The 26904-nt window shown below is 33.2% G+C and overlaps 1 protein-coding gene across 2 annotated transcripts in view; it reads right to left on the minus strand.

Moving 5' to 3' along the window:
• The window catches only part of DPP10 (dipeptidyl peptidase like 10), a 689759-nt gene that overhangs the window by 9879 nt on the left and 652976 nt on the right, over positions 1-26904 (minus strand). For both annotated transcript variants that reach the window (XM_060106086.1, XM_060106085.1), the window contains 2 exons: positions 15439-15633; positions 14683-14737 (listed from right to left, as the gene is read on the minus strand). In XM_060106086.1, coding sequence (XP_059962069.1) covers positions 14683-14737; positions 15439-15633 — 250 coding nt within the window. The remainder of the gene's footprint in view (positions 1-14682; positions 14738-15438; positions 15634-26904) is intronic.

Genomic DNA, 26904 nt, shown 5'->3' on the forward strand with positions numbered 1-26904 from the left:
TTTATAATAAGGTAATAAAGATTCCCAACATAATATCTTCCTAGCTTTAGCCAACATTCCCTTGACCAGTGGAACTTAAAAAATTATGTATCAATGCCCTCACTCAAAAACAATTGAATCAATATGTGGAGAATGGGCCATGGAGCTCTCCATGTGATTCTAAGTGAAAGCAGGGTTGTAAATCGCTGTTGCATAAGATATTGTATTTTACTGTTTAAAAAAAAATCCAGGATTTGGGATTAATGAAGGGAAATACTCTTTAAATGATAGTAAAAATTTTTGAATAAAATTCTCTCTATATTATTTAAAAATCTTATTTCAAAATACTGCTTTAAACTGATTTATTTCAGTTAATAAATTCTATTTTTAAAAGAAAATCAACACTGGCAGGAATTAAAATAAATTTTAATTGCTTTCCTTCCTCTTTATCATTTCATATTTATTCACTGAATGCAAGAATAGATAATGAACAAGTTCTTGGAAAAATAATATTCCACAAGGATATTGGAATCAGATATAAGAAATCGGATATAAATTCTAGTAGACATAGAATTGTGATTTTAACTTCCAAAGCAACTCATATCTATCAGGAAGATACCAAAAACTGGGGTTCATCATACTGACTCTTGTCAATGAGAGGACATTTTTTATTTGATATAGGTCAATAATAGTCAATAGTTGGTATAGGCTGCTATGTTTCAGTTGTGCTGTCATTTTATTGGTTTCTCAGTGATCAGACTGTTCCATTCATTACAATTGTTATGTCACATCCATTTGCAAAGCATTTTAGCATTACTTATAAAATTTTAACAAATTTATCTAGATTTTAAAAAGTTTATTCCATGGGCCTAAAATATAGATAATTTTATTTCTTTAAAAAAATAAATTTTACCTGTGGTGTAAGAAACTGAATCTAATAGATAGAAAGACTATAAAAACAGGAGATGAAATCTGTAATACCATTTTACTAAGGACTTACGTTTTCATGGGCCCCAGGTTTTGAGATACTTAAGTGACTTTTTGAGATAGTTTTCAAGAGTTCATGATTGCAGTCAAAAAGATATACTGACAGAACTGAAAAAAAAAAAAACCGTTTCTCCTACAGCCTTTGACTTGTATGATTCTTTCTGAACCACATCAGTTGTAATACACAGTGAATTAATTTGAAGTAAAAATACTGTAAATGTTATGAATAACAAAATTTATTGTTGCATTAATTTCTCCTTCTGATCTTTCATTGTCAGGGTATAGTAATGCAAGAGATTTATGTACATTAATTTTGTATCCTGCAACTTTACCAAATTCATTGATTAGCTCTAGTACTTTTCTGGTGGCATCTTTAGGATAATCTATGTATAGTATCATGTCATCTGCAAACAGTGATAGTTTTACTTCTTCATTTCCAATTTGTATTCTTTTTATTTCTTTTTCTTCTCTGATTACCATGGCTAGGGCTTCCAAAACTATGTTGAATAATAGTGGCGACAGTGGACATTCTTGTCTTGCTCCTGATTTTAGAGGAAGTGCTTTCAGTTTTTCACCATTGAGAACGATGTTTGCTGTGGGTTTGTCATATATGGCCTTTATTATATTGAGTTAGGTTCCCTCTATGCCCACTTTCTGGAGAGTTTTTATCATAAATGGGTGTTGAATTTTGTCAAAAGCTTTTTCTGCATTTATTGAGATGATCATATGATTTCTATTCTTCAATTTGTAAATATGGTGTATCACACTGATGATTTGAGTATATTGAAGAATCCTTGCAACCCTGAGATAAATCCCACTTGATCATGGTGTATGATCCTTTTAATGTGTTGTTGGGTTCTGCTTGCTAGTATTTTGTTCAAGATTTTTTCATCTATATTCATCAGTGATATTGGCTTGTAATTTTCTTTTTTTTTTTTGTTTTGTAGTATCTTTGTCTGGTTTTGGTATCAGGGTGATGGTGGCCTCATAGAATGAGTTTGGTAGTGTTCCTTCTTTTGCAATTTTTTTGGAAGAGTTTGAGAAGGATGGGTGTTAGCTCTTCTCTAAATGTTTGATAGAATTCAACTGTGAAACCATCTGGTTCTGGACTTTTGTTTGTTGGAAGATTTTTAATCACAGTTTCAATTTCATTACTTGTGATTGGTCTGTTCATGTTCTCTATTTCTTCCTGGTTCAGTCTTGGAAGGTTACACCTTTCTAAGCATTTGTCTATTTCTTCCAGGTTGTCCAATTTATTGGCATAGAGTTGCTTGTAGTAGTCTCTTAGGATGCTTTGTATTTTTGCAGTGTCCATTATAACTTCTCCTTTTTCATTTCTAATTTTATTGACTTGAGTCCTCTCCCTCTTTTTCTTGATGAGTCTGGCTAAAGGTTTATAAGTTTTATTTATCTCCACAAAGAACCAGCTTTTAGTTTTATTGATCTTTGCTATTGCTTTCTTTGTTTCTATTTCATTTATTTCTGCTCTGATCTTTATGATTTATTTCCTTCTACTAACTTTGGGTTTTGTTTGTTCTTCTTTCTCTAGTTCCTTTAGGTGTAAGGTTAGATTGCTTATTTTAGATTTTTCTTGTTTCTTGAGGTAGGTTTGTATTGCTATAAACTTCCCTCTTAGAACTGCTTTTTCTGTATCCCATAGGTTTTGGATCACGTGTTTTTCTTGTCATTTGCCTCTAGGTATTTTTTAATTTTCTCTGATTTCTTCAGTGATCTCTTGGTTATTTAGTACATATTGTTTAGCCTCCAACTGTTTGCATTTTTTTACATTTTTTCCTGTAATTGATTTCTAATCTCATAGCATTGTGATCAGAAAAGATGCTTGATATCATTTCAATTTTCTTAAATTTACCAAGGCTTGATTTGTGACCCAAGATGTGATCTGTCTTGGAGAATGTTCACTTGAGAAGAAAGTGTAATCTGCTGTTTTCGGATGGAATGTCCTATAAATATCAATTAAATCTATCTGGTCTATTGTGTCATCTAAAGCTTGCATTTCCTTATTAATTTTCTGTCTGGATGATCTGTCCATTGGTGTAAGTGAGGTGTTAAAGTGCCCCACTATTATTGTGTTACTGTTGATTTCCTCTTTTAGAGCTGTTAGCAGTTGCCTTATGAATTGAGGTGCTCCTATGTTGGGTGTGTATATATTTATAATTGTTAAGTCTTCTTCTTGGATTGACCCCTTGATCATTATGTAGTGTCCTTCCTTGTATCTTGTAACATTCTTTATTTTAAAGTCTATTTTATCTGATATGAGTATTGCTACTCCAGCTTTCTTTTGATTTCCATTTACATGGAATATCTTTTTCCATCCCCTCACTTTCAGTCTTTATGTGCCCCTAGGACTGAAGTGGGTCTCTTGTAGACAGCATATATATGGGTTTTGTTTTTATATCCATTCAGTGAGCCTGTGTCTGCTTGGAGCATTTAATCCATTCACATATGAAGTGATTATCAATATGTATGTTCCTACTATAATTTTCTTAATTGTTTTCGGTTTGTGTTTTTAGGTCCTTTTCTTCTCTTGTGTTTCCCACTTAGAGAAGTTCCTTTAGCATTTGTTGTAGAGCTGGTTTGGTGGTGTTTTTTTCTCTTAGCTTTTGCTTATCTGTAAAGATTTTAATTTTCCATCAAATCCTTGCTGGGTAGAGTACTCTTGGTTGTAGGTTCTTCCCTTTCATCACTTTAAGTATATCATGCCACTCCCTTCTGGCTTGTAGAATTTCTGCTGAGAAATCAGTTGTTAACCTTATGGGAGTTCCCTTGTATGTTATTTGTCATTTTTCCCTTGCTGCTTTGAATAATTTTTCTTTGTCTTTAATTTTTGCCAGTTTGATTACTATGTGTCTTGGAATGTTTCTCTTTGGGTTTATCCTGTATGGGACTCTCTGTGCTTCCTGGACTTGGGGGGCTATTTACTTTTCCATGTTAGGGAAATTTTCTACTATAATCTCTTCAAATATTTTCTCAGGTCCTTCCTCTCTCTCTTCTCCTTCTGGGACCCCTATAATATGAATGTTGTTGCTTTGAATGTTGTCCCAGAGGTCTCTTAGGCTGTCTTCATTTCTTTTCATTCTTTTTTCTTTAGTCTGTTCCGCAGCAGTGAATTCCACCATTCTGTCTTCCAGGTCACTTATCCATTCTTCTGCCTCAGTTATTCTTCTATTGATTCCTTCTAGTGTAGTTTTCATTTCAGTTATTATATTTTTCATCTCTGTTTGTTTGTTCTTTAATTCTTCTAGGTCTTTGTTAAACATTTCTTGCACCTTCTTGATCTTTGCCTCCATTGTTTGTCCGAGGTCCTGGATCATCTTCACTATCATTATTCTGAATTCTTTTTCTGGAAGGTTGCCTATCTCCACTTCATTTCATTGTTTTTCTGGGATTTTATCTTGTTCCTTCATCTGGTACATAGTGCTCTGCCTTTTCATCTTGTCTATCTTTCTGTAAATGTGTTTTTTGTTCCACAGGCTGCAGGATTGTAGTTCTTCTTGCTTCCGCTGTCTGCCCTCTGGTGGATGAGGCTATCCCAGTTGAGACTTTTAAGACTATAAATAATGAGTAATTATCCCCATAGGTTAAGTTTTAAAAAACTTCCATATTCATTGCACTTTTAAAGTTGTTTTACCTTCTCCAGATGTCCATGTCTCTTGTCTCTTCAAATATCCCTGTTTTAGACCAATCATGATCTCCTAGTGAAATCGTTCCTCTCTAATGATTGAAAATTGCTATATCATCTTTATTCTTGATCCTCTCTCTGCCTCTTTGCTTCATTTTCCTGAATTGTAATATCATTATCTGACATTTTATATACTTTACTATTTATTTTTCATTTATTTGATTTTCATTTATCTCTCTTCACTGCATTAAGAATTATATAAAAGACAGACTTTTTGTTTGTTTGTTTCAGTGACTGCTGTAGGTCCAGCAACTTGAAAAGTGCAAGGCACATAGTATACACTCAGTAACTGTTTTTTAAATGAATTAATTTTATTCCAATCAATACTGGCCTGGTAATCATAGCACTATCTGTTCTCTGTATGATGTTTATAATGTTTTAAATTTTGCTACCTACTTTTAATTTGTGTCATCAATTTTTTAAAAATATGTCTGAAAAAATTTCTTTCAGCAGTTTTCTTACCTTTAACACTTAGATATAATTACTTGGTACAGTGAACACAAATTTCATTACATTATATTATATGAAATTGATTAGGTCCTAAGGATAATTATTCAAACTAAAATGGTTCAAAGTCTTTAATCAAGTCATATGAATGATTACTGAGTAACAGATGGCCAGTTATTATACTATTAGCATATTAGCTAAATATGTTAATAGTATAAGCTTTCCATTTATCCAACAAACAAGTTAGAAAATAATACAGATAAAAACATAGTACTTAAAATAAAGTTTAAAAATGCACTATTAATAAGCAACACCTAGAAACAAATATAGCAGGGAAGATATTTGACATACATAAAACTATAAAATTCTACTGAGAAATATAAAATAAGAATTAAATAAAAGAGATGTACTATGTGATTCAGATCAAAGCTACATCTTTTGAAAATTTTAATTCTTCTCAAATGAAAATAAAGATTGTTTTAATAAAATTTTAGTTAAAAAATTATAGCTGAATATTTTGGGAGAATTTATAAAAGTGGAGAAAATAGGAGAGGTAAGCGAAAGGTATTATGAAAGAAAAGAGCGAAGAGTGGAAAATATTTTAAAATATTAAAATGTATTATTATTAAGCATAATATTATAATTAAAAGACTATAAGATTAGTCTAAGAACAGATAGGCAGGTTACACCAGAAATAAATCCAAGAATATCTGAGAACTTATTGTTTAGGTGGCATCATAATCAAAGTGTTAAGGACGATTTAGTCAATCAATGGAGCTGGTGAAACTGACAAGCTATTTGAAACCAAATATATAAATCCTCAGCATACAAGTGTTATTACCTCTCTCTGCCCCACTCAAACAGATACATAAAGAGAAAATCTAATAAATACTTATTTTGATAGAAACGAGACCTTTAAAAAATAAAATCACTGGAAGAAATCACCAGAGAAAGGATTTGAAAGGTTTTGCCAAAAGATAAGAAAAACACTTTAACACTTCAGTTTTTTGAATTATCGTAAACAAAACTGAAAGTCAATCAACAAGTTGAAGAAATATTTCAAACAAATGTGAAAAGATTGCTATCTTTAATGCATCAAAATCTCAAAATTGCAATAAGAAAACAAATACATATATTCACATATATGAGACCAATATAACTAAGTGTATATATGTATATAAATTGACAATTCAAAAATAACATTGTAAAATGATTAATAAATATAAAAATTAATTTTATGAAGGAATTTCTAATTCCATAAGAATGGAATAACAGAAATGAGATTTACCCTTCCATGTGAAACAACTAAAAATATGGGCAAAATATATGAAATAGAAGTAATTAAGACATTGGACCTTGGGCAACAAAGGACAGTGATCACTGAAAGACAGAGAACAAGTCAACCCTCGGATTGCTACAGCTTCCTGACTGGAAGAATATAGTTAAGGCACAGCAGCACAATATATCCAAAAACGAAGCACACAGAGAAAAACATTTTTTAAAAATTAATATAGTTTTTGTGAGTTTAGGGAAAAATTCAACTGGCCTAATTACACACCTATTTGCAATCCCTGGAGAAAGGGGGCAGCAAAAAAAAAATTGAAGTAATAACTGAACATTTTCCAAATTTGATGCAAACACTAAAGCTAGAAAGCCAAGAAACTCAGTGTACCCCCCTCCAAAATGATAAGGTTTGGCAATCTGGTGGGAAAGAGAGAATTCCAGATCAAGGAAAGAGCATGACATGAGTTCAGTTCAAATTCCTTTGCAACAAAAAATCAAATAAAACATAAATACCCTGAAAAGGCTTATAGTCTAACATAAGAAATGAATAAGAATACAAATAAATATAATACATTGCATGATGGTATAATGAATATGAGAAGCTATTGACAAAGTATTCTTTGAGTACACAGGAGGGAATGATGATTTCAAGTGGGAGAGATTTAGTGAATAATTTATGGAGAAAAGGACCTCTGAATGAGGCTTAATAAGAGATAGAATTATAAAAGCAATGTGCAGGCTTGAGGCTGTTATTAGAAATAAATTAAAAGGCATGAACAAAAATACTGAAGTAGAAAGGTGGAAGGAATACTTATAACCAATAAGAATTTCAGCTTAACTATATTGAAGAAAGCTCATTTTGAACAGTAAATAACTATTGGAATATCCTTAAGACCCATTTCAGGTAATAGTTACAACTTTTTAGTATAATTTTTTTTACCCATAAAATACATGTGAAATATTGAAATGAAATTGGATATAAAAAGCCAAACATTATCTTCTATGCTGGCTGAAGTTTTTCTCTAATACTCATTTCTAGTAGTTTCTTTAGTATCTAAAACTAGTGACAATTTCAGAAGAGAATGCATTTATTTAATCAATGCTTTCCTGGTGTTTATAGGCTTAATATTTCCATAAATAGAAAATAGGTAGGGATATTGTCTAAAAATATATATTATTTAACAAAAAACACATTCTTAGAAATATTAAAAATTCTATATTCCTTAATCAGCTTACATGGTTAGAAAGAATAGATTAGAATTGCTTTCCAAATTCTGAAAGATTAAAGTGGAATGAATCACACACAAAATAAAAAATATCAACCAGTTTCTTGGAGTTCCCTATTTCAGCGTTATGGAGACCAACAGTGCAATGTACCTCAAAACTTTGAAGTAAATTTAATTTCTGCTGACAAAGTCAATTATAATGGATGAAATCAGTTATCTAGCTAGGTAGATGTAGATATAGATACAGATACAGATAAGATATAGGTATAAAGACCATAAAAAACAGGATGAATTTTAGACCAAAGGGAGAAAAAGCAAGACCTAGAAATTCAATCTTATAGTGATAAATGTAAAGAAAATAAGTTGATTAAAGATGGTAAATTCCTGGCACTACTGCTACCATTCATCTTTCTTTTTTCAGAGGGAATATCTCAAATGAATCATAACACTATTCACACTAAATTCTAACTCAGCCTCCAATCTTAGAAGGGAACACTGCTCTAGCCTCTTTGATGGTAAAAACATAAATGTGGCAATTCCATTTCTAGTATTTGGTGAAACTGATATCTCAATCGACACAACTGAAAACAAACCCAAAACTAAGCAGAAACAAAAAAGTAAATACAAAGTGGTAGTTAAAAAAAAAGAGAAAGAGAACTAAGCAACTAAAAGTTATTCTGAATACAACATTGAACTGGCACAAAGGTTATGAATCCACAGAGGCCAGATATTAACTGAAAACTGGAAAACTGAGAGGTAAACAAGCATAAAGCCAATTTTGTTTGTTTCTTTGTTTTGCAAATGCTAGTGATTTTAACCTTCTGCTATGATGACTCAGTGCATGAGGTAAACAAAATACATAGATTCCATACAATAGGTCTAAAGCAGTGGTCTCCAACCTTTTTGGCACCAGGGACTGGTTTTGTGGAAGACAATTTTTCCAGAGACCAGGGGTTGTGGGGAGGATGGTTTTGGGATGATTCAAGTGCATTACATTTATCATGCCCTTTATTTCTATTATTATCACGTTGTAATTATATAACAAAATAATTATACAACTCACCAAATTGCAGAATCATGGGAGCCCTGAGCTTGTTTTCACCTGCCACTCACTGATAGGGTTTTGATATGAGTCTGCAAGCAATTGATTTATTATGGTCTCTGTGCAGTCAAACCTCTCTGCTAATGATAATCAGTATTTGCAGCCACTCCCCAGCACTAGCATTACTGCCTCAGCTCCACCTCATATCATCAGGCATTAGATTCTCATAAGGAGCGTGCAACCTAGATCCCTCACATGCACAGTTCACAGTAGGGTTCATGCTCTTATGAGAATATAATGCCACTGCTGATCTGACAGGAGGTAGAGCTCAGGCGGCAATGTGAGCGATAGGGAGCAGCTGTAAATACAGATGAAGCTTCGCTCACTTGCCCGCCATTCACCTCCTGCTGTGCAGCCCAGTTCCTAACAGGTCACAGACTGGTACCTGTCCATGGCCTAGGGGTTCAGGACCCCTGATCTAAATGGAGACTGCACAAAGCTAGACCCTAAAGGGTTGTCTAAAGATGACAAGAGATAATTATGTTGTACAAAAGGATTGATGAAAATGATTTTGTTTTTAATTCTTATCATGAACTTGTACTGAATCAATGAAAAACAAATTAACCTTAACTAAAAATTTGAGCCATAAGTCCACACTGCTGTTTGCAGACCAAATTTACCATATAAGTATAATTAAAAGAAAAACAAAAACAAATACAAATGCAACATAAGCTTTAAAGAATTCCATAGGTAAAATTCCAATTTTGATGGAACTGATAGAAGACAAAGCACAGATTCAGAGAACCCATCAAAACCCAAATATGATTAATAAAAAAAATTCATAACTATACATATATTGGAGAAAGTATAAAACACCAAAGAAAAATATATTTTAAAATATGAAAGTGTCAATATTTCTTAGATGTCAGTTCTCCCTAGGTGATCTACAAATTCAATACAATTCCCATGAAAATCCCCATGGTCTATTTTGTAAAATTACAAAAGATGATTCTAAAATTTATAATGAAATACAATACCTAGATGAGACAAAAGAACTCTGAAAAAGAACAAGGTGAAAGAACTTCTACTATCTTATTTCTAGATACAATATTATTGTATAATGATGATTTTTAGCATGTCAATTGTATCTCAATTTAAAAGTTGAAAAAAGGGAGGAACAGGTTTGTGACTATAATACACTCCCTCTGATTTAGTAAACCTTAAAACGTAAGTGTCTGTTGCACAACATAAATGGTCAATAAATCAGTTGTGTTAAAAAATATATATATATATGTCAATAAACACATGAAAAAATGATCAATATTATTAATCATCCGAGAACTTTTAAATTAAAAAGACTTATGATACTCTGTTGGTAAGGATGTAGAACACCTGGAACTCTCATATACAGCAGTTGGTAAAATAAAATGATATAACTACTTTGGAAAATGTTTGGTAATTCCTTGCAAAAGCAGACAACAAAACAAAAAATATATTTAGAAAAAGGAAACAAAGAGAAAAAAGAAAAAAAACTTAATCAAGATGAATGGAAGAAAGGGGAAAAATAGAACAAATAAGACAGTAGGCAGAAATAATGAAAACTATAACATTTAAATGTATTGGTAATCACAATTTATATAAATAAATGCAATCTTCAAATACCTAAATCGTGAGGATGAAGTTTGAAAATGATAAGACAGAAAAGCAAAAACAATGTGTACTAGTCAAAAGAATGTTGGTGTTGTAATTTTAATATTTTTTTAAAATCCATAAAGCAAAAAAATAATAGAAATAAACTGGATTGGTGAAAAACAATAAAAGATTCAGTTCTCTGAGAAGATATAATAATCTGAACTTGGAGGGAATGAATAAAAATAGTCTTAAAATATAAAGACTAAATTATCCTACTAAGGAGAAACTGAATAATTCACCATTATAATGTGACATTTTAATACAGCTTTCTTGGAAATTAGAGACAAAATAAATCATAAAGTGAGTTTATGATTTGAACATCATGATGGGCAAGTTTGATTAAATGGGCATATATGTAACCCTAAATCTTTTAAGAAGAGGGGAAAGTTTTATAAATCATTCCTTTCTTAAGTCATGAATCAACTGAGGTTTCAAAGGATTTCTGTTATTCTAGGCAATTCTATGATTACAATTCAATTATAACCAAAGTCAATTATAGAAAGTTACCAAAACTCCTATAAAAATATTGGAATAAAAATAATAAAAACAATTCAGAGGGCATACTTACCCTGGAAATTGAGAAATATGTACATTAAATTTAAAAAGTACTACATTAGTACCAGTGGGAAATACCTAAGGGAGTATTGCAAAGGGATTTCATAACTCAAGGGCTTATATTTGAAAGGAAGAATGCTATAAACTAATAAGCTAGACATTCAACATAGTGATTTAAAAACAATATGGGATAAAAAAATAGAAGAAAACGTAATAACACGAGGAGTAGAAGTTAGTAAAATAGAAAACAAAGATAAATAGAGAAGAAAAATTAAGCCCAAAATATGGCTCATGGAAAAGTTGGGAGAGATGAAAGGGAGAAGACAGGGGGGACAAGAGCAAGTGCAAGAGTGAGTGCAGGCATCCCAGAGCAGAAGAGGTGCTTCAGCAAGAGCAAAGGGGCATTAATAAGCCAACCCGGGAGTCCAAATGGGACACTGCCACCACTAGTAAAAGGATTAAACATGTAATAAGAGGATATGTTACACTTTGAGAATGCTCTTGAACAATATATGAAATGGAAAGAATACTTTTAAAAGTACAAAACACAAATTAAGAGATACAAACATCCAGTTACAAAATAAATGTCACAGGTATAAAATGTACAGTGTGGGGAATGTAGTCAGAAATTACGCATTATCTTTGTATGGTGACATATCGTAACTAGACTTAGCTTGGTGATCATTTTGAAATGTATAGAAATACCAAATCACTATGCTGTGTAACAGGAACTAATGTAGTGCTGTAGAGGTGGGGAGTGGGGGAACTGGATGAAGGCAGTCAAAAGGTAGAAACTTCTAGTTATAGGATAAATAAGTACTAGGGGTGTAATGTACAACATAATAAATATAATTAATACTGCTGTATGTTAACTATGAACATTGTTAAAAGAGTAAATCTTGAGTCCTCATCACAAGGAAAACATTTTTTTCTATTTCTTTAATGTTATATCTATGTGAGATAATGGCTGTTCACTGAACTTATTGTGATAATCATTTCATGATGTATGTAAGTCAAATCATTACATTGTACATCTTAAACTTATACAGTGCTGTATGTCAATTTTATCTCAATAAAACTGGAAGAAAAACAAAAAGTACTAAAACTGACTCCAGAAAAAATGGAAAAATCGTAATAGTCCTGTATTGATTAAATACATTTAAACATTAATTACATTTTTTTCTAACAAAGAAAGCAATAGCCCCAGATACTTTACAATCTAACTCCAATTCTAAGCAAGCTTTTCCTGACAATAAAAAAAGAACATAATTCCTCAGCAAATTTTTTGAGTTTAACATAATTTGATACTGAAATAAAATAAGTACATTAAAAAAATCACAAGACCTACTAAGTCTTAAAGCTCATAACATTCCTTTATATGCTAAGAAAGCCACCTTCTGAGTTATAACTTAGTCACAGATATGCATATTTTTTAAAAAACAAAATGGAATATTTTTCCATTTAAAATATATCTAGTTATGTTTTTGTTTGTTTATATCCTCTGTCAGTCTATCCTATACTTAGATTGCTAGAGTAAATTGCCTGAGACTCAACAGTCCCCTAATACAATGCTACAGCCCCTAATACAATGATAAACATAAGATTTTTGAAATTCTCAATCTGAAGGCTCTGGTTTTATTTCTCCATGTTTCTAGACAAATATCTAAATTTTCTAGTTTATATGGAGGACTCACTAAGATCTGTGCCCAGGCTTCCTCTCAGTGCTGTCAAGTATCACCTCCTTACGTGAGCCTTAATTTTAGTCAATTACTTTATTTCATGTTCTCCGAACAGGCTCTCCACACTGACACTGTGCATTTACATGAAACTCTTCTCCTTGCCTTCTACTTGCTGAATGATTTTCAACATCCAGTTCATGTTTCACTGTCTTCTTACAACTTTCTGAATCTTTGCTAAACTTCCATATTCATAAATGTTTTTATAGCTCATTTGGTCTTTTATACTCATTTGTGTGTATACAAGTAGAGCCCTGAAATACATAAGCTCTAAGTCCTTTGTAAATTATTACGTATATTAGAACCACTAAAGGGTAAAATGTTCTCTACTATATGCATCTTTTGCTGTGGTAAGAAACACATAATGTAAAATTTACCATCTTAACCACTTTTAAGTGCTCAGTCATGTCAAGTGTATTCACATTAATCCAAAATGCTACACCCATTAAAAAATAACTTTCCTTTTTCCTCCCTCCAGCCTTGGCAACCACCATGAACTTGACTACTCTAGATATTTTATGTAAGTTGAATAAAACAGTATTTGTCCCTCTGTAACTGGCTCACTTCACCAAGCACATGTTTTCAAGTTTCATCCATGCTGCAGCATCTGATAAGACTTTACTATATGCACTTGTTGATGCATCTATAGCGTTTTCATTTCTTTGGAATGATCACTTTCTATTTTCATTTTTTCACTAATATCTTTACTGCTAGTGATGGGCTTTTATTTATTTATTTGTTTGTACTTATGTGGGAGGAGCATTATTCACAAAATATTTTTATTGAACTCAAATATTACTGATACCAAGAATTAAATATATCAAAAAATATGGTGCACTGCAGATTGAAGTGGGGGTAGAATGGTAGTGATGCATGTTGTTTTATATTTTACTATGTGTTAAGTAGATTTTCATGGACCTACTTGTCAGTGTACACCGCTAAAGTTAATGCCCCAGTAAAAGTACCAGTTACTTGCTGTCATGAGTCTTTGGGTTCATTATGAATAGTAGAACGTATTTTGTTTAAATCAATGAAGGCCAAGAATTTGCTTTGTCTCTAAACTAAAATAGTACAAAATCTCTTTCCTGTCATCTTAGTATCTTTATAATGTCTAGTCCAGTGATATGTATAAACTAGGTGCTCAATAAATATCTATATGGGATCTAATTTCTTACTGTGAAGATGATATTGAACTTGACATAAAAATTATTGCTATAAGAAGTAAGTATCCTCAGGGAATGATACTCAATATCTTCTAAATAACCATAATGGAAAAGAATATGAAAAAGAATACATATATATATATATATATATATATATATATATATATATATATATATATATATATATATATATATATGAATAACTGAATCACTTTGCTGTACACCAGAAACTAACACCACATTGTAAATCAACTATACTTTAATAAAAAAAATTTAAAAGGAAGTAAATATCATGCAGTAAGCACAGAAGACATAATTATGCACACCTTTTAGTTCCTAAGCCATGTTGTCTTCCCCAAGGCTGTGGTGCTTGTTCCTTCGTTGGAGAAATTGCTCCCTCAATAGAGTTTCATGACTGACTCCCTCTTGTTACTTAGGTATCAGCCTAAATATCACTTAAATCAGAGGGGCCTTACTTGCCCACTCAATTTAATAACATTGGCCCTTCCTGTAGTTATCTTTTATCCATCAAGTTTTTCTTGGTTTGTTTTCCTTATAAGATTTAATACCAGATGAAACTATGTTTTTCATTTATCCATTTACTTTCTCTTTCTCCTCTTTAGAAGATAATCTTCCTGAAAACGATTCCTTTTTTTTTTGTCCTATTGTTGCTCTATTTCTAACACCATGCATCAATTAAAGATACTCAGTAAACAGTTGCTGAATTAATAAATAACTGAATTTATATAATATTAATTACAATATTATATTTTAAAGGATAATACAGAGAAATTATAGTAAAATGAGGAAAGTAGTTATGCAAGTACATATACAAACACATAATGTACACACACATATTTCTACTATTTACCTTTCCAAAAATGCTTAATCTTTTGGAGTCAATGTATGGCTGTTTCAGTAAAAATCTGAAATGAAAAAAGAAAAAATTATAGCTATATCTTCTTGAGTTAAATGAATCATAGAAATTCATTCTTAGCAACAAGAAACAAAACAAAACAGAACAAAACAGAGGTCAAACAAGACTGCTTTAGTGGTTGCAGCTCTATTCATGTAGAAAGGTCCTGTATACCAAAATCTTGCTACTCAGAGTGGTGGTGCAGTAGTTTGGGTATCACACCTGTTAGCTTGTTACAAATGCAGAGTCTTGGGCCCATTACCAGCCTACTGAATCAACATCTGTATTTTAACAGTACCTTAGCTAATGTCTGTATACTGTTTTAAAGAACCTACTAGTTTTCTCAGGTCACTTTTTCATGCCAGTGTGGGAAAGGTATCTGTGAAAGTTCATGAACTGTAATTAATTGGGACAATAATAGACATTGTGGATTATTGTAAACAAATAATATAGTAGTTTAATTAAGGTCTTTCTCATTTTCATAAGTCCAAAGTGGATTCTAATTCCAGAGGGGGAAGTATGATAATTCTTTTATTATGTCACTGAGAGTGAAAGATACTTGAAAAAATACAATAGCCTTTATGATTAACTTAAAAATTGTTTAATCATTAAAATATAAATCTCTTAGCATTTACTAATGCTAAGTATTATATATCACATACCTAGTTTCTCATTACAGGAAAAACGATAAGAAAATGTACATTCACTTACTTCACTGCTGCTATTTGGTCCTTTATTTCCACTGAGCCTAACTTTCGATGAATCTCCTGCAAAATTTTCAAGCCCTGGAATCCACTTCCTCTGCCATCAAACCGTGCTGTGATGACGTTACCCGTGTCAACAAGGACTGAATCCCAGTCAAAATGGAACTTGTCTGTAACCAGCTGGCCTCCTGGTTCTTCATCCCTGCAAATACCAACACATTTGACCAAAACAAGAACAACTGACAATGTGGTCGAAATTTTAGTGTTCCCATTTATTGGTTAAAAATTATGGAAAAGACCCGTGTTGGCTATTAAAATTTCTCTTAATTCTTGATATTAAACCTGAAAATATAAATGTCATTTTCCTTTGTAAATTTTCAAATGAAAAGCTCTTTGAATGAAATAAAAATATGAAACAGAATTTAAAACTGTTCATGAGAAATTATTTAACCCATTTTAAAAACAGAAAAATAAAGAAAAAAGCACACACTTTCCATAGGCATTTCTAAAGAATGATCATCAAATTGACATATAGGCCCTACTTTATTGGATTTCTTACAGACAGTGTTTTAGAAATGTTTTGCAGATGGTATACAAGGGCCAAATGGTCTGACAGAGAGAGGAATCAGTCATGGAAGCTTAATAATAATTTAACAAGAAATGTACGATCCTAAAGCACGTCAGATTCAAAAAGAAATACTGCATTAATATTTCCTGAATTGTTTTTTGTGAAGTAATTCTCACTGAGAAGAATTTAAGTGAACAGTGAGGAAAAATTCTTTTTTATCACTAAATTTGACAGCAAGAAAAGGAAGCAGACACATATATGTTTGAAAATTTTGAAAGCTAAAAGTAAAGATGGAAACACAAATTATAAATCATGAACATTCTCTCCAGAGGGAAAAGGTGATACAATTTTAAAATATCACACTACAGTGGTATTTATAATTTATTTTCCAGAATATAGAACAGGTAAAAAAGCAGATTCTCATAAAATCACACAGATTATATAGGTCCAAACCTAGGTACGGTTCAAAAACACAGTGGTCCATGTGATAGATTTTAAGAGTAACAAAACATCTAACTCTCTGAAAAGATCTCCATCTTTAGTTGGGCTGCATACTAGAAATATTCACCCTACTCATTCTCCTGTGAAGACACCAAACTTGCCTTCAAGTTTATGAAAATGTGTTGTTTTGAAGCATTGAAATATACCAATACACAAACTAATCATCATTAACAAGCTTTTAGGTTATCAGATTTGCTAAAGGAAATAACTTCTGGGAGGCAAATAGAACTGAGCAGATACAGAGGTTGTGTGGGACCAATGAGTTGGGTAAAGAAGGAGGTAGGGAATAGGGCAAAATGTCAGACAACTAAAATTTACTGAATGCTGTTATGGAGCGAATTGTGTCTCTCAAAATCCATATGTTGAATCTCCAATGTCCACTATCTCAGAATCTGACTGTATTTGGAGATAGTGCCTTTTCAGTAGTGATTAAGTTGAAATGAGGCTATTAGAGTGAACCTTAATCCAATGCAACCTGTGATCTTGCAAGAGGAAATTAGGACAACAGAGAGACCCTAGGGGTGTGCATGCACAGAGAAAAGAACATGGGAAGAGGCAGCAAGAGGGCAACGATCTGCAAGCCAAGGAGAGGTCTCAGAAGAAATAAAGCCTGCTGACATCTAGCTCTTGGATGCTGAGCCTCTAGAACTGTGAGAAAATAAATTTCTGTTGTTTAAAATACCTAGTCTGTGTTATTTTGCTATGTCAGCCCTAATAAACTGATACAAAGGTCTTCTATGATCTAAGTACTTAAGATCCTTTATCTTATTTACTATACACCACCAAAAGTTATTTAACCTTTCTGGGGAGGAAGTTGTCTGTCGCATGGCTTATTGCATTCCAATGTATTATTATTCCTACATTGTATATAAAGAAATTGTGCCATGGAAGGGTTTTAATAATGACCTACTCCATTCCTTCCTAAATCACACATTTAATGGTGATCCTGTGATTCCAAATATAAAACTGTTTTGTCCTTCCACAGTGTTTGCCATCTTTATCTCTTTTTTTAATTTAATTTTTAATTTATTTTAGTTTTTGCACATTTACCTCTTGATCAGATTATTAGGAATTTTTACTGCACATTTCCATGTGCTTTTGCCTAGAATTCCAATTGCCTAGTTCAGAATGAAGTCTGAAATTGCTATTTTTTCCACATTCCCAGATGATGCTGATGTAACTTGTGTACCATTTGAGAAATAGCATGAATCACCATGCGTGGCACACTTCCTGGTGCATGGAGAACATAGAGAATGCTTGTTGAACTAGACAGTTTCAGGGAAAGTAGACTCAGGTGAAGTTTAAAATGGAAGGACCTTAAAAAGCTTAATAAATCCTGTTTTTTGAAGCTTGGGGATTTATTGCAAATATTAGAAAACAGAATATGATTCACAGAGGACAAGATACAAACATTAACTTCAACATTTAAGCTGAGTAAAAATATGACAGTTTAAGTCCCAATTTCACTCTGAACATAGATAGGGAAGATACTAAAACACTAAGACTCAGTTTCCTTATCTTTAATAATGGTAAAATACTGTCTTGTTTTCCTCAAAGTGTTTTGTAAGCATTAAACGGCATAATGTATTTGAAAATACTTTGTGAAATATAGTAAGCAATATGATTATTATTAGATTTACTGAACAATAGAAACTTATTATTACGCTTTTGTTTGAAGTCACTTTTACTTATATTGAGCATATTTCCTTATAGTTCAAAATGGAAAAGTATATAAAAAAATTTGGCCAGTAATTACATTGAGAAGTATCTATGGATCAAGATATACCATGCAGTAGGAGCTGTTGTACCAAGGGGACTTCCATTTTCTAGATGGTCAAAGATACCAAAGGTTCATAAGAAAATTAAAAAGTGCAATCAACAGATCCTTTGGAGCAATTATCAGAGTGTTGTTAGTTATTAAGGCAAGAGAGCCAGAAAGAAACCCACGTGCCTACAGTCAATTAATCTTCAACAAAGTAGGCAAGAATATACAGTTGAGAAAGGACAGTCTTTTTGACATGTGGTGTTGGGAAAGCTGGACAGCTACATGTAAAACAATGAAATCTAGAATATTCCCTCATACCATATACAAAAATAAACCTGAAATTGTTTAAAGATCTAAATGTAAGACATGACACCATAAAACTCCTGGAAGAGAACATAAGCGAAACACGCTTTGACATAAATCATACCAATATTTTCTTAGATCAGTCTCTCAAGGCAAAACAAATAAAAGCAAAAATAAACAAATGGGACTTAATCAAGCTTAAAAGCTTCTCCACAGCAAAGGAAACCTGTAACAAAATGAAAAGACAACCTACTGAATGAGAGAAAATATTTGCAAACAATGCGACCGACAAGGGGTTAATATCCAAAATATACAAACAGCTCAAAAAACCAAACCAAAACAACCCAATCAAAAAATGGGCAAAAGACCTAACTAGACATTTTTCCAAAGAAGACATACAGATGGCTAACAGGTCACATGAAAAGATGCTCAACATCACTAATTATTAGAGAAATTCAAAATAAAACCACAATGAGGTATCACCACACACCAATCAGAATGGCCATCATCAAAAAATCTACAAACAATAAATGCTGGAGAGGGTGTGAAGAAAAGAGAACCCTTGTACACTGTTGGTGGGAATGTAAATTGGTGCAGCCACTATGAAAAATAGTATACAGGTTCCTTAAAAAACTAAAAATAGAACTACCATATCATCCAGCAATCCCACTCCTGGGCATATATCCAAAGAAAAGCATAATTCCAAAAGATACACGCACCCCAATTTTCATAGCAGCACTATTTACAATAGCCAAGGCATGGAAGCCACCCAAGTGCCCATCAGCAGTTGATTGGCTTAAGAAGGTGTGGTTTGTATATATGATGCAATATTACCCAGCCATAAAAAAGAATGAAATACTGCCATTTGCAGCAACGTGGATGGACCTGGAAAATATTATGCTTAGCGAAGTAAGTTAGAAAAAGACAAACCCTATGTGATATCACTTATATTTGGAATCTAAAAAAAATACAAATAAATCTATATATGAAACAGAAATAGACTCACAGACATAGAAAACAAACATGATTACTAAAGGGGAGAGAGAGGGAGGGACATATTAGAAGTATGGGGTTAACAGATAGAAACTACCATACATAAAATAGATGAGCAACCTGGAATTACTGTATAGCACAGGGAATTATACCCAATATCTTACAATAACTTAAAATGATACATAATCGGCAAAAAATTTGAGTTGCTATGCTGTATACCTGAAAGTAACACAATACTGTAAATCAATTATATTTCAATAAAAAAAGGAAACAAAGAAAAAATATAGTTTAAAATAAGGCACATTTTTCAAACTTATGATTAATAAGTGATTGTAGATTTTTCAAAGCAAAAACTCAATTCCTTACTCATGCTTGCAATACCCAGAAAAAATATACAATTTCATTCATTTGCTGTGCTTCACCTGTTTTCAATGTTAGAACACAAAATGTTATAATCTATTATCAGCCAATAATTTTAACACATTTCTCTGTCTAGTTGGGTGTGTTGTTCTTTCTTTTTTGGTGCAGAATACAGGCATATCTATTTCAATATCAATTATAAAAGAACATGGATTATGATGGTGAGCACTGCCTGTATAAAGAACAAGCCAGAGACTTGCAGAAACAAGGGGGAGATTTTTCACAAAGTGTTCACCAGAAATTTTTGTCAACAAATAAAGGCAAGAAAGTATTACTTATTTGATGAAGTAGGAAAAGATATATGGCTGTAGGGATGACCACAAGGAACGTACTGTAAATCAAATCATCCATCATATAATAAATGGGTATCACAACTCGTGTATGTATTGGCCATGCAGAATTGGTGAGCTCCCATTCATGTGCCTCCTCTTTGTTTTTCTCTGTGTCTGCAGTATCCTTTCTTTGATATGGTTTTGCTTTACTCTCTCTGTCTCAGAAATCTCTGGGGACATATAAAGAACAGTGTTTCAAGGTTGAGAATAGGGACACACAATTGTGTTGAAAGTTGTATGAAAAGAACAATTCCCTGTGTTTTAAGTAGTGAAAAGGTCACAGAAATATGAAATGTGTCCACTTCCTAACACAGGCAGCAAAATCAAATTAAGGCTAAACTTTTCTTAGAAGTTAAGGTCTTTGAGGGTAGAGTTCACATCTGTTTTAATACCTTGAACACTCAATGTCTCTGTGTGGATGAAGAGAACACGATATAAGCAAATAATGAAATAAAGAAAAAAGGCTGAGCAAAACACACAAAATTCAATAGACCTTTAAAATGACAAAACAAGCCACTTCTTTATGACATAACAAAACATCATCTATGTCAAAAACTGAATTAGGGCTTCCCTGGTGGTGCAGTGGTTGAGAGTCCGCCTGCCGATGCAGGGGACACGGGTTCGTGCCCCGGTCCGGGAAGATCCCACATGCCGCGGAGTGGCTGGGCCCGTGAGCCATGGCTGCTGAGCCTGCGCGTGTGGAACCTGTGCTCTGCAGCGGGAGAGGCCACAACAGTGAGAGGCCCGCGTACCGCAAAAAAAAAAAAAAAAAAAAAAAAAAAAAACTGAATTAAAGTGAAGAGATTTGTTCAGAGTACGTTTGGTCAGTTTCACAAAATGCTATTTAAATTCATGAAAAGAGCTGGATTTACGTTCAGAAGAGATAGGTTTTGACTTTGTTACCAATATGCTGAGTTACTCTGGCAATCATATGCTCTTTTTATTGTCATTTATTGTTTTTATTGCAGAATAATGTTTTGTAAATAGTTAAAATCACATAGAGTACATTTTTAAAAGCCTTTTCCTTACCACAAAACCTTTGGCTAGATAAACAGAAGGAAGATATTTACCAGTGAGAGAACTTTCCATGAGTGATCTATTGAATGGTAGAATGTTTTTTCTTTCCTACACGGCAGAATTTCAACACTGCTATACTACAGCTGGGTATCTGTGTCTACTGGGTTGTGGAAGGAGGGAACAGAGAAAATTGCTTGTTGTCATCTTGGTTCTTTGCTCTTTTTAGGCTTAGATCAACTTCAGCTGCATAAGTGCTAGATAAGAGCTAGACTCAGGGAGAGCTGTGTTGCAATTTTATTTTAGATATAGTAAACTAAAAAAGAGTGTGAAAAGAAGGGTGACAAACAGAATGAAAGGCCAGATAAGGGAAAAGAAACTGATGCTGTAAAAAGCTGCATCACAGTATATTCTTAAGGAAAATAAAGTGTCGGCGCTTTTGATTTTGTTCTTTAGGAGAGAACTCATTTCACAATAGAACGTGAGTTTGACATGAGGAGAGTGAAACAATATTTGTCTTGTCTTAATCTGAAATTTATAAAAATGTATAGTCAGAGATGACTTAGTTATAACATAAGTACATCTAAAAGCTAATGAAATTTATCCTGTTTCAAGCAGTATATATCAATACATGCAGATACATACATTGGTCAAGGGCTTCTTGGCCAATTCCTTCTATTTCTCATTTTATTATCCATAGACTTCCCTCTCATGGAAGGATTGTCCTACATGCAGATTGGTGGAATGAGTTTTCTCATATATATATTACATCATATAAGAAGTAACATTCTTTTTTTTTCTGTCAGAGACGAGTTTCTTGTTCACATCCCCATTTCTTCCATTAGGAATATTATAATATAACCTGTAAATTTCTGATCCCTGGTTTGTTTACATATAATTTTTGGCTGAATTAATTTCCACGGAGTTACAACTAGGGAAGCATTTGATATGGACAAGTTTATTTATGCCTCTAACTAGACCCTGTGATCTACCTGATAATACATAGAAAGTTAGGCTTATCAAACAAATTCTCAAGTTGTGTTATCCTCCGTCACCTGTGTTCATATACTTGCATTCATAGATCTTTCCCATGTTAAACTTTTTAGAAAATATTGCCTATATTAATGACCTGAACCTTATAGTGATGTGAGAGTGTTATCATGAAAAGAGTACAGATGATATGTTGGTAAAATGAAAATGAGTTGAGCCCAGGCCCAGTGACTTTGACAAGTGCCTTCCCTTCCCTGTGCCTAAGTTTGCTTTGGTGTGGAAGATGATAATAATAGTGTCTACCTAGTAGAGTTATGGTAAATATTAAATAAAATTATATATATATATATATACATATATATATATATACATATATATATACATATATATATGTATATATATACATATATATATACATATATATATATACATATATATATGTATATATATATATGTATATATATATAAATTGCTTAGCAAAGTGTCCAGTTTGTAGTTTGTTAAATATTATTAACCCAATGTTCTGGTCAATGCTATGGGACTTGACTATTTCTTCTTTCATTCCTTGCAGGAAGCTGAGCTCCTAAACCTGGCCATCCCTAGGCAACTCTGCAGTGATAAGTCCTGAGCTTTTATATTATAAAAATCAAGTTTTTCCTATTTGGCTCAGTCCAAAGGACGAAAAATTCAGTTGCAGTAAAAGTGTTCTACTTTTCACAGTGGGTGGGTCTTTCAGTTAACTTAGAATGAATGAATATGTATGTATTTCTGTTTTTTTCTGTGTAATTGATTTCTTTCTACACATAGTCACATGTGATTTTGCATCTGAGTGTAATTTGTGTGTCTCTGTATGTGTTAATTCTTTCTTTTGCTTCCACAGATATATACTTCTTCTGGAACCACTAAAACAAGAGAATGTTACCCTTGTATACCTTTCTGATTTATAGAACTTATGACATAAGTATTAGGTCTTTTTTTTTGAGGCATTATTTTTTTTCAATAAGTTTTTTTAATATTCAAGAAGTTGCTCAGACAATAAATTTAATGTTTTTTCTTGATCGAAATTTGATCTCCAATTTGGGAGGGTATTTTGTGTTAATAAAACTGCATCTTTTTTCATCCGTACCCTACTGCTCTTCTCACTTCTCTTCTTTTCCTCCTTCGATTTTTAGTAGAATAGTCTTCCACATATCAGGGTCAATTTCTGTCTGCTAAAGGCATTCTTCCTTGTCTGGAAGGAAATTCTATTCTATTTTGTTCTTTGATTTCTCTTGAATAGAAGCTAGAGATTGTTCCTTAGCATGATATAAAAACTGCATAAAACTATCATTAGAGCAATGAAAAAAAAAAACAGAATTCAGTTCTTTAAATCAAGTTATTTATATTGATATAGGAAGCCAAAGAATGAAGAGCTTATTGGAACACAGGTTGAAATGTTAAACAGCATGGATATTAATGAGCCAACTACAAAACCCCAAAATGGACTGTTAGTATTATCCACACAAAATTAACCTTGGGATAAACATCTTAGACAAAACATAAAGTGATCAGAAGAGAACCAACAGAAAAGGGCCTCAGGGATGTCTTGTAGACAGAAATTGTGCAATAAAATGGAAGTTCCGGGCTTCCCTGGTGGTGCAGTGGTTGAGAGTCCACCTGCCGATGCAGGGGACGCGGGCTCGTGCCCCGGTCCGGGAAGATCCCACATGCTGTGGAGCAGCTGGGCCCGTGAGCCATGGCCACTGAGCCTGCGCATCCGGAGCCTGTGCTCCACAACGGGAGAGGCCACAACAGTGAGAGGCCCGTGTACTGCAAAAAAAAAAAAAAAAAAGGAAGTTCCAATCTCCTAATCATCCCTACTGTCGAAGTCTTACTACATGAATTCTTATTTGTTGGCCAATTTCCATTTGGGATAATTTCTAACAGAGTGGTTGAGGAGGTCGAAAGAGAAAGGGGTTTGTTGATCTTTATTTTCCATTGCTGGGGATGGCTGTGTAATCACTGAGCTAGAAAGCACTTCACCCAACCCCTGGCCTTTGAGGCACTGACAACTAAATCACTCACAGTCAAAAGGTAACACTCTTGCACTGCTGGTGGGAATGTGAATTGGTACAGCCACTATGGAGAACAGTATAGAGGTTCCCTAAAAAACTACAAATAGAACTACCATATGACCCAGCAATCCCACTACTGGGCATATACCCTGAGAAAACAATAATTCAAAAAGAGTCATGTACCAAAATGTTCATTGCAGCTCTATTTACAATAGCCAGGAGATGGAAACAACCTAAGTGTCCATCATCGGATGAATGGATAAAGAAGATGTGGCACATATATACAATGGAATATTACTCAGCCATAAAAGGAAACAAAATTGAGTTATTTGTAGTGAGATGGATGGACCTAGAGTCTGTCATACAGAGTGAAGTAAGTCAGAAAGAGAAAGACAAATACCGTATGCTAACACATATATATGGAATCTAAGGAAGAAAAAAATGTCATGAAGAACCTAGGGGTAAAACGGGAATAAAGACACAGACCTACTTGAGAATGGACTTGAGGATATGGGGAGGGGGAAGGGTAAGCTGTGACAAAGCGAAAGAGAGGCATGGACATATATACACTACCAAACGTAAGGTAGATAGATAGTGGGAAGCAGCCGCATAGCACAGGGAGATCAGCTCGGTGCTTTGTGACCACCTGGAGGGGTGGGATGGGGAGGGTGGGAGGGAGGGAGATGCATGAGGGAAGGGATGTGGGAACAGATGTATATGTATGACTGATTCACTTTGTTATAAAGCAGAAACTAATTAAAAAAAATGTCATGAAGAACCTAGGGGTAAGACGGGAATAAAGACGCAGACCTACTAGAGAATGGACTTGAGGATATGGGGAGGGGGAAGGGTAAGCTGCGACAAAGTGAGAGAGTGGCATGGACATATATACACTACCAAACATAAAATAGATAGCTAGTGGGAAGTAGCCGCATAGCACAGGGAGATCAGCTCGGTGCTTTGTGATCACCTGGATGGGTGGGATAGGGAGGGTGGGAGGGAGGGAGACGCAAGAGGGAAGAGATATGGGAACATATGTATATGTAAAACTGATTCACTTTGTTATAAAGCAGAAACTAACACACCATTGTAAAGCAATTATACTCCAATAAAGATAAAAAAAACAGTTTAGCACATTGTATAAACAGATCGAGAACAGGAGACTCTAACTCATTCTTTATGTGAATATAATTGTTATGTAAATCTTTTATGCAAAAGGTCTGCTTTAGATATTATAATGGAAAATATTCTACATGCTGGCTTAAGGACTATGGGTATATTCCAAAAGAAATAGAACTAAGTATGTGTATATTAAAATAAGAAGCTGATGGCAATCTTCACAACAATCTCATATTTCTTCATTTTCCATTTTGTGTGTGTGTGTGTGTGTGTGTGTGCTGTATGGCTTGTGGGATTTTAGTGCCCCAACCATGGGTTGAACCCCGGGGCCAAGGCAGTGAAAGTGCCGAGTTCTAAACACTAGACCCCCAGAGAACTCCCTTCATTTTCTAAAGTAGAATACAATTCAGCATGAGAATGTTGTGAGTGTAACATTGAGGCATACAATACATAGGATGTATATCATAGATTGCAATGGATTTATAATATAGGGATGGATACTAATTATATACAAACTTTGAACCTTCATTTTATCGTAGACAGGGCATCATTCACCTTCAATAATACATGATGGTTATACAATACATTTTTCCTAACTAGAATCCTTTAGATAGATTCTAAATGTCAATTTATCAACTGAAAAATGTGGCTACATAAACACAGGTAATTTTAATCTTAGCTTACATTATTGTGTCAGTTCAACAGAAATAATAATAACTATAGTGCTAACTATGAATAAGTAATATAATGTCACTGATGCACTCCTTCAGCTTGGGGCTTTGTGGGATTACCAAAGGAGAAAACACCATGTTTAGTATCCTTCGTTTAACCTTTTAAAGACATGTCAAATTAGTAATATAGTTAATGTTTTCTTCTATCAAAGATATCAGAAAAAAATAAATAATTAAAACAGAAGAAAAGAATGATCTAATATAGTTATACCCTTACATTTATGACTTAATATGTGACCATCCAAAACAAAACAAAACAAAACAAAACCAGAATTAGGAAGCATTTCTTATGAAAAGCACTCAGAAGCCTATCTTTAATTATAGAATATACTTGTATGTTTCAAATAGGTAATCAATTTACATTATTCATATGAAACCATATCACATCATTCATGTCATTCATATGAAACCATTAATATCTGAGACCTGTATTAAGAGAGGAAAAGAGCTAAAATGCTATAAATATGTAAGTCATAGAAGTGACTTTATATATTTTTATACTAGTAGATGTACATAAATCTATCAATTTAAAATAGTCAAGAGAATATTATGTCTTTCATATTACATACACATTTTTGTAAATTTAGAATTTTTTTCCCTGTGACATTTTCTTAATACATCAACTTTGAGTGTGTACAGTTTTAAACAGTACTAAGAAATTAATACTGACATTAAGAGGCATT

The sequence above is a fragment of the Mesoplodon densirostris genome, chromosome 8 (assembly GCF_025265405.1).
Source record: "Mesoplodon densirostris isolate mMesDen1 chromosome 8, mMesDen1 primary haplotype, whole genome shotgun sequence".
In the NCBI taxonomy this organism is placed as follows: domain Eukaryota; kingdom Metazoa; phylum Chordata; class Mammalia; order Artiodactyla; family Ziphiidae; genus Mesoplodon; species Mesoplodon densirostris.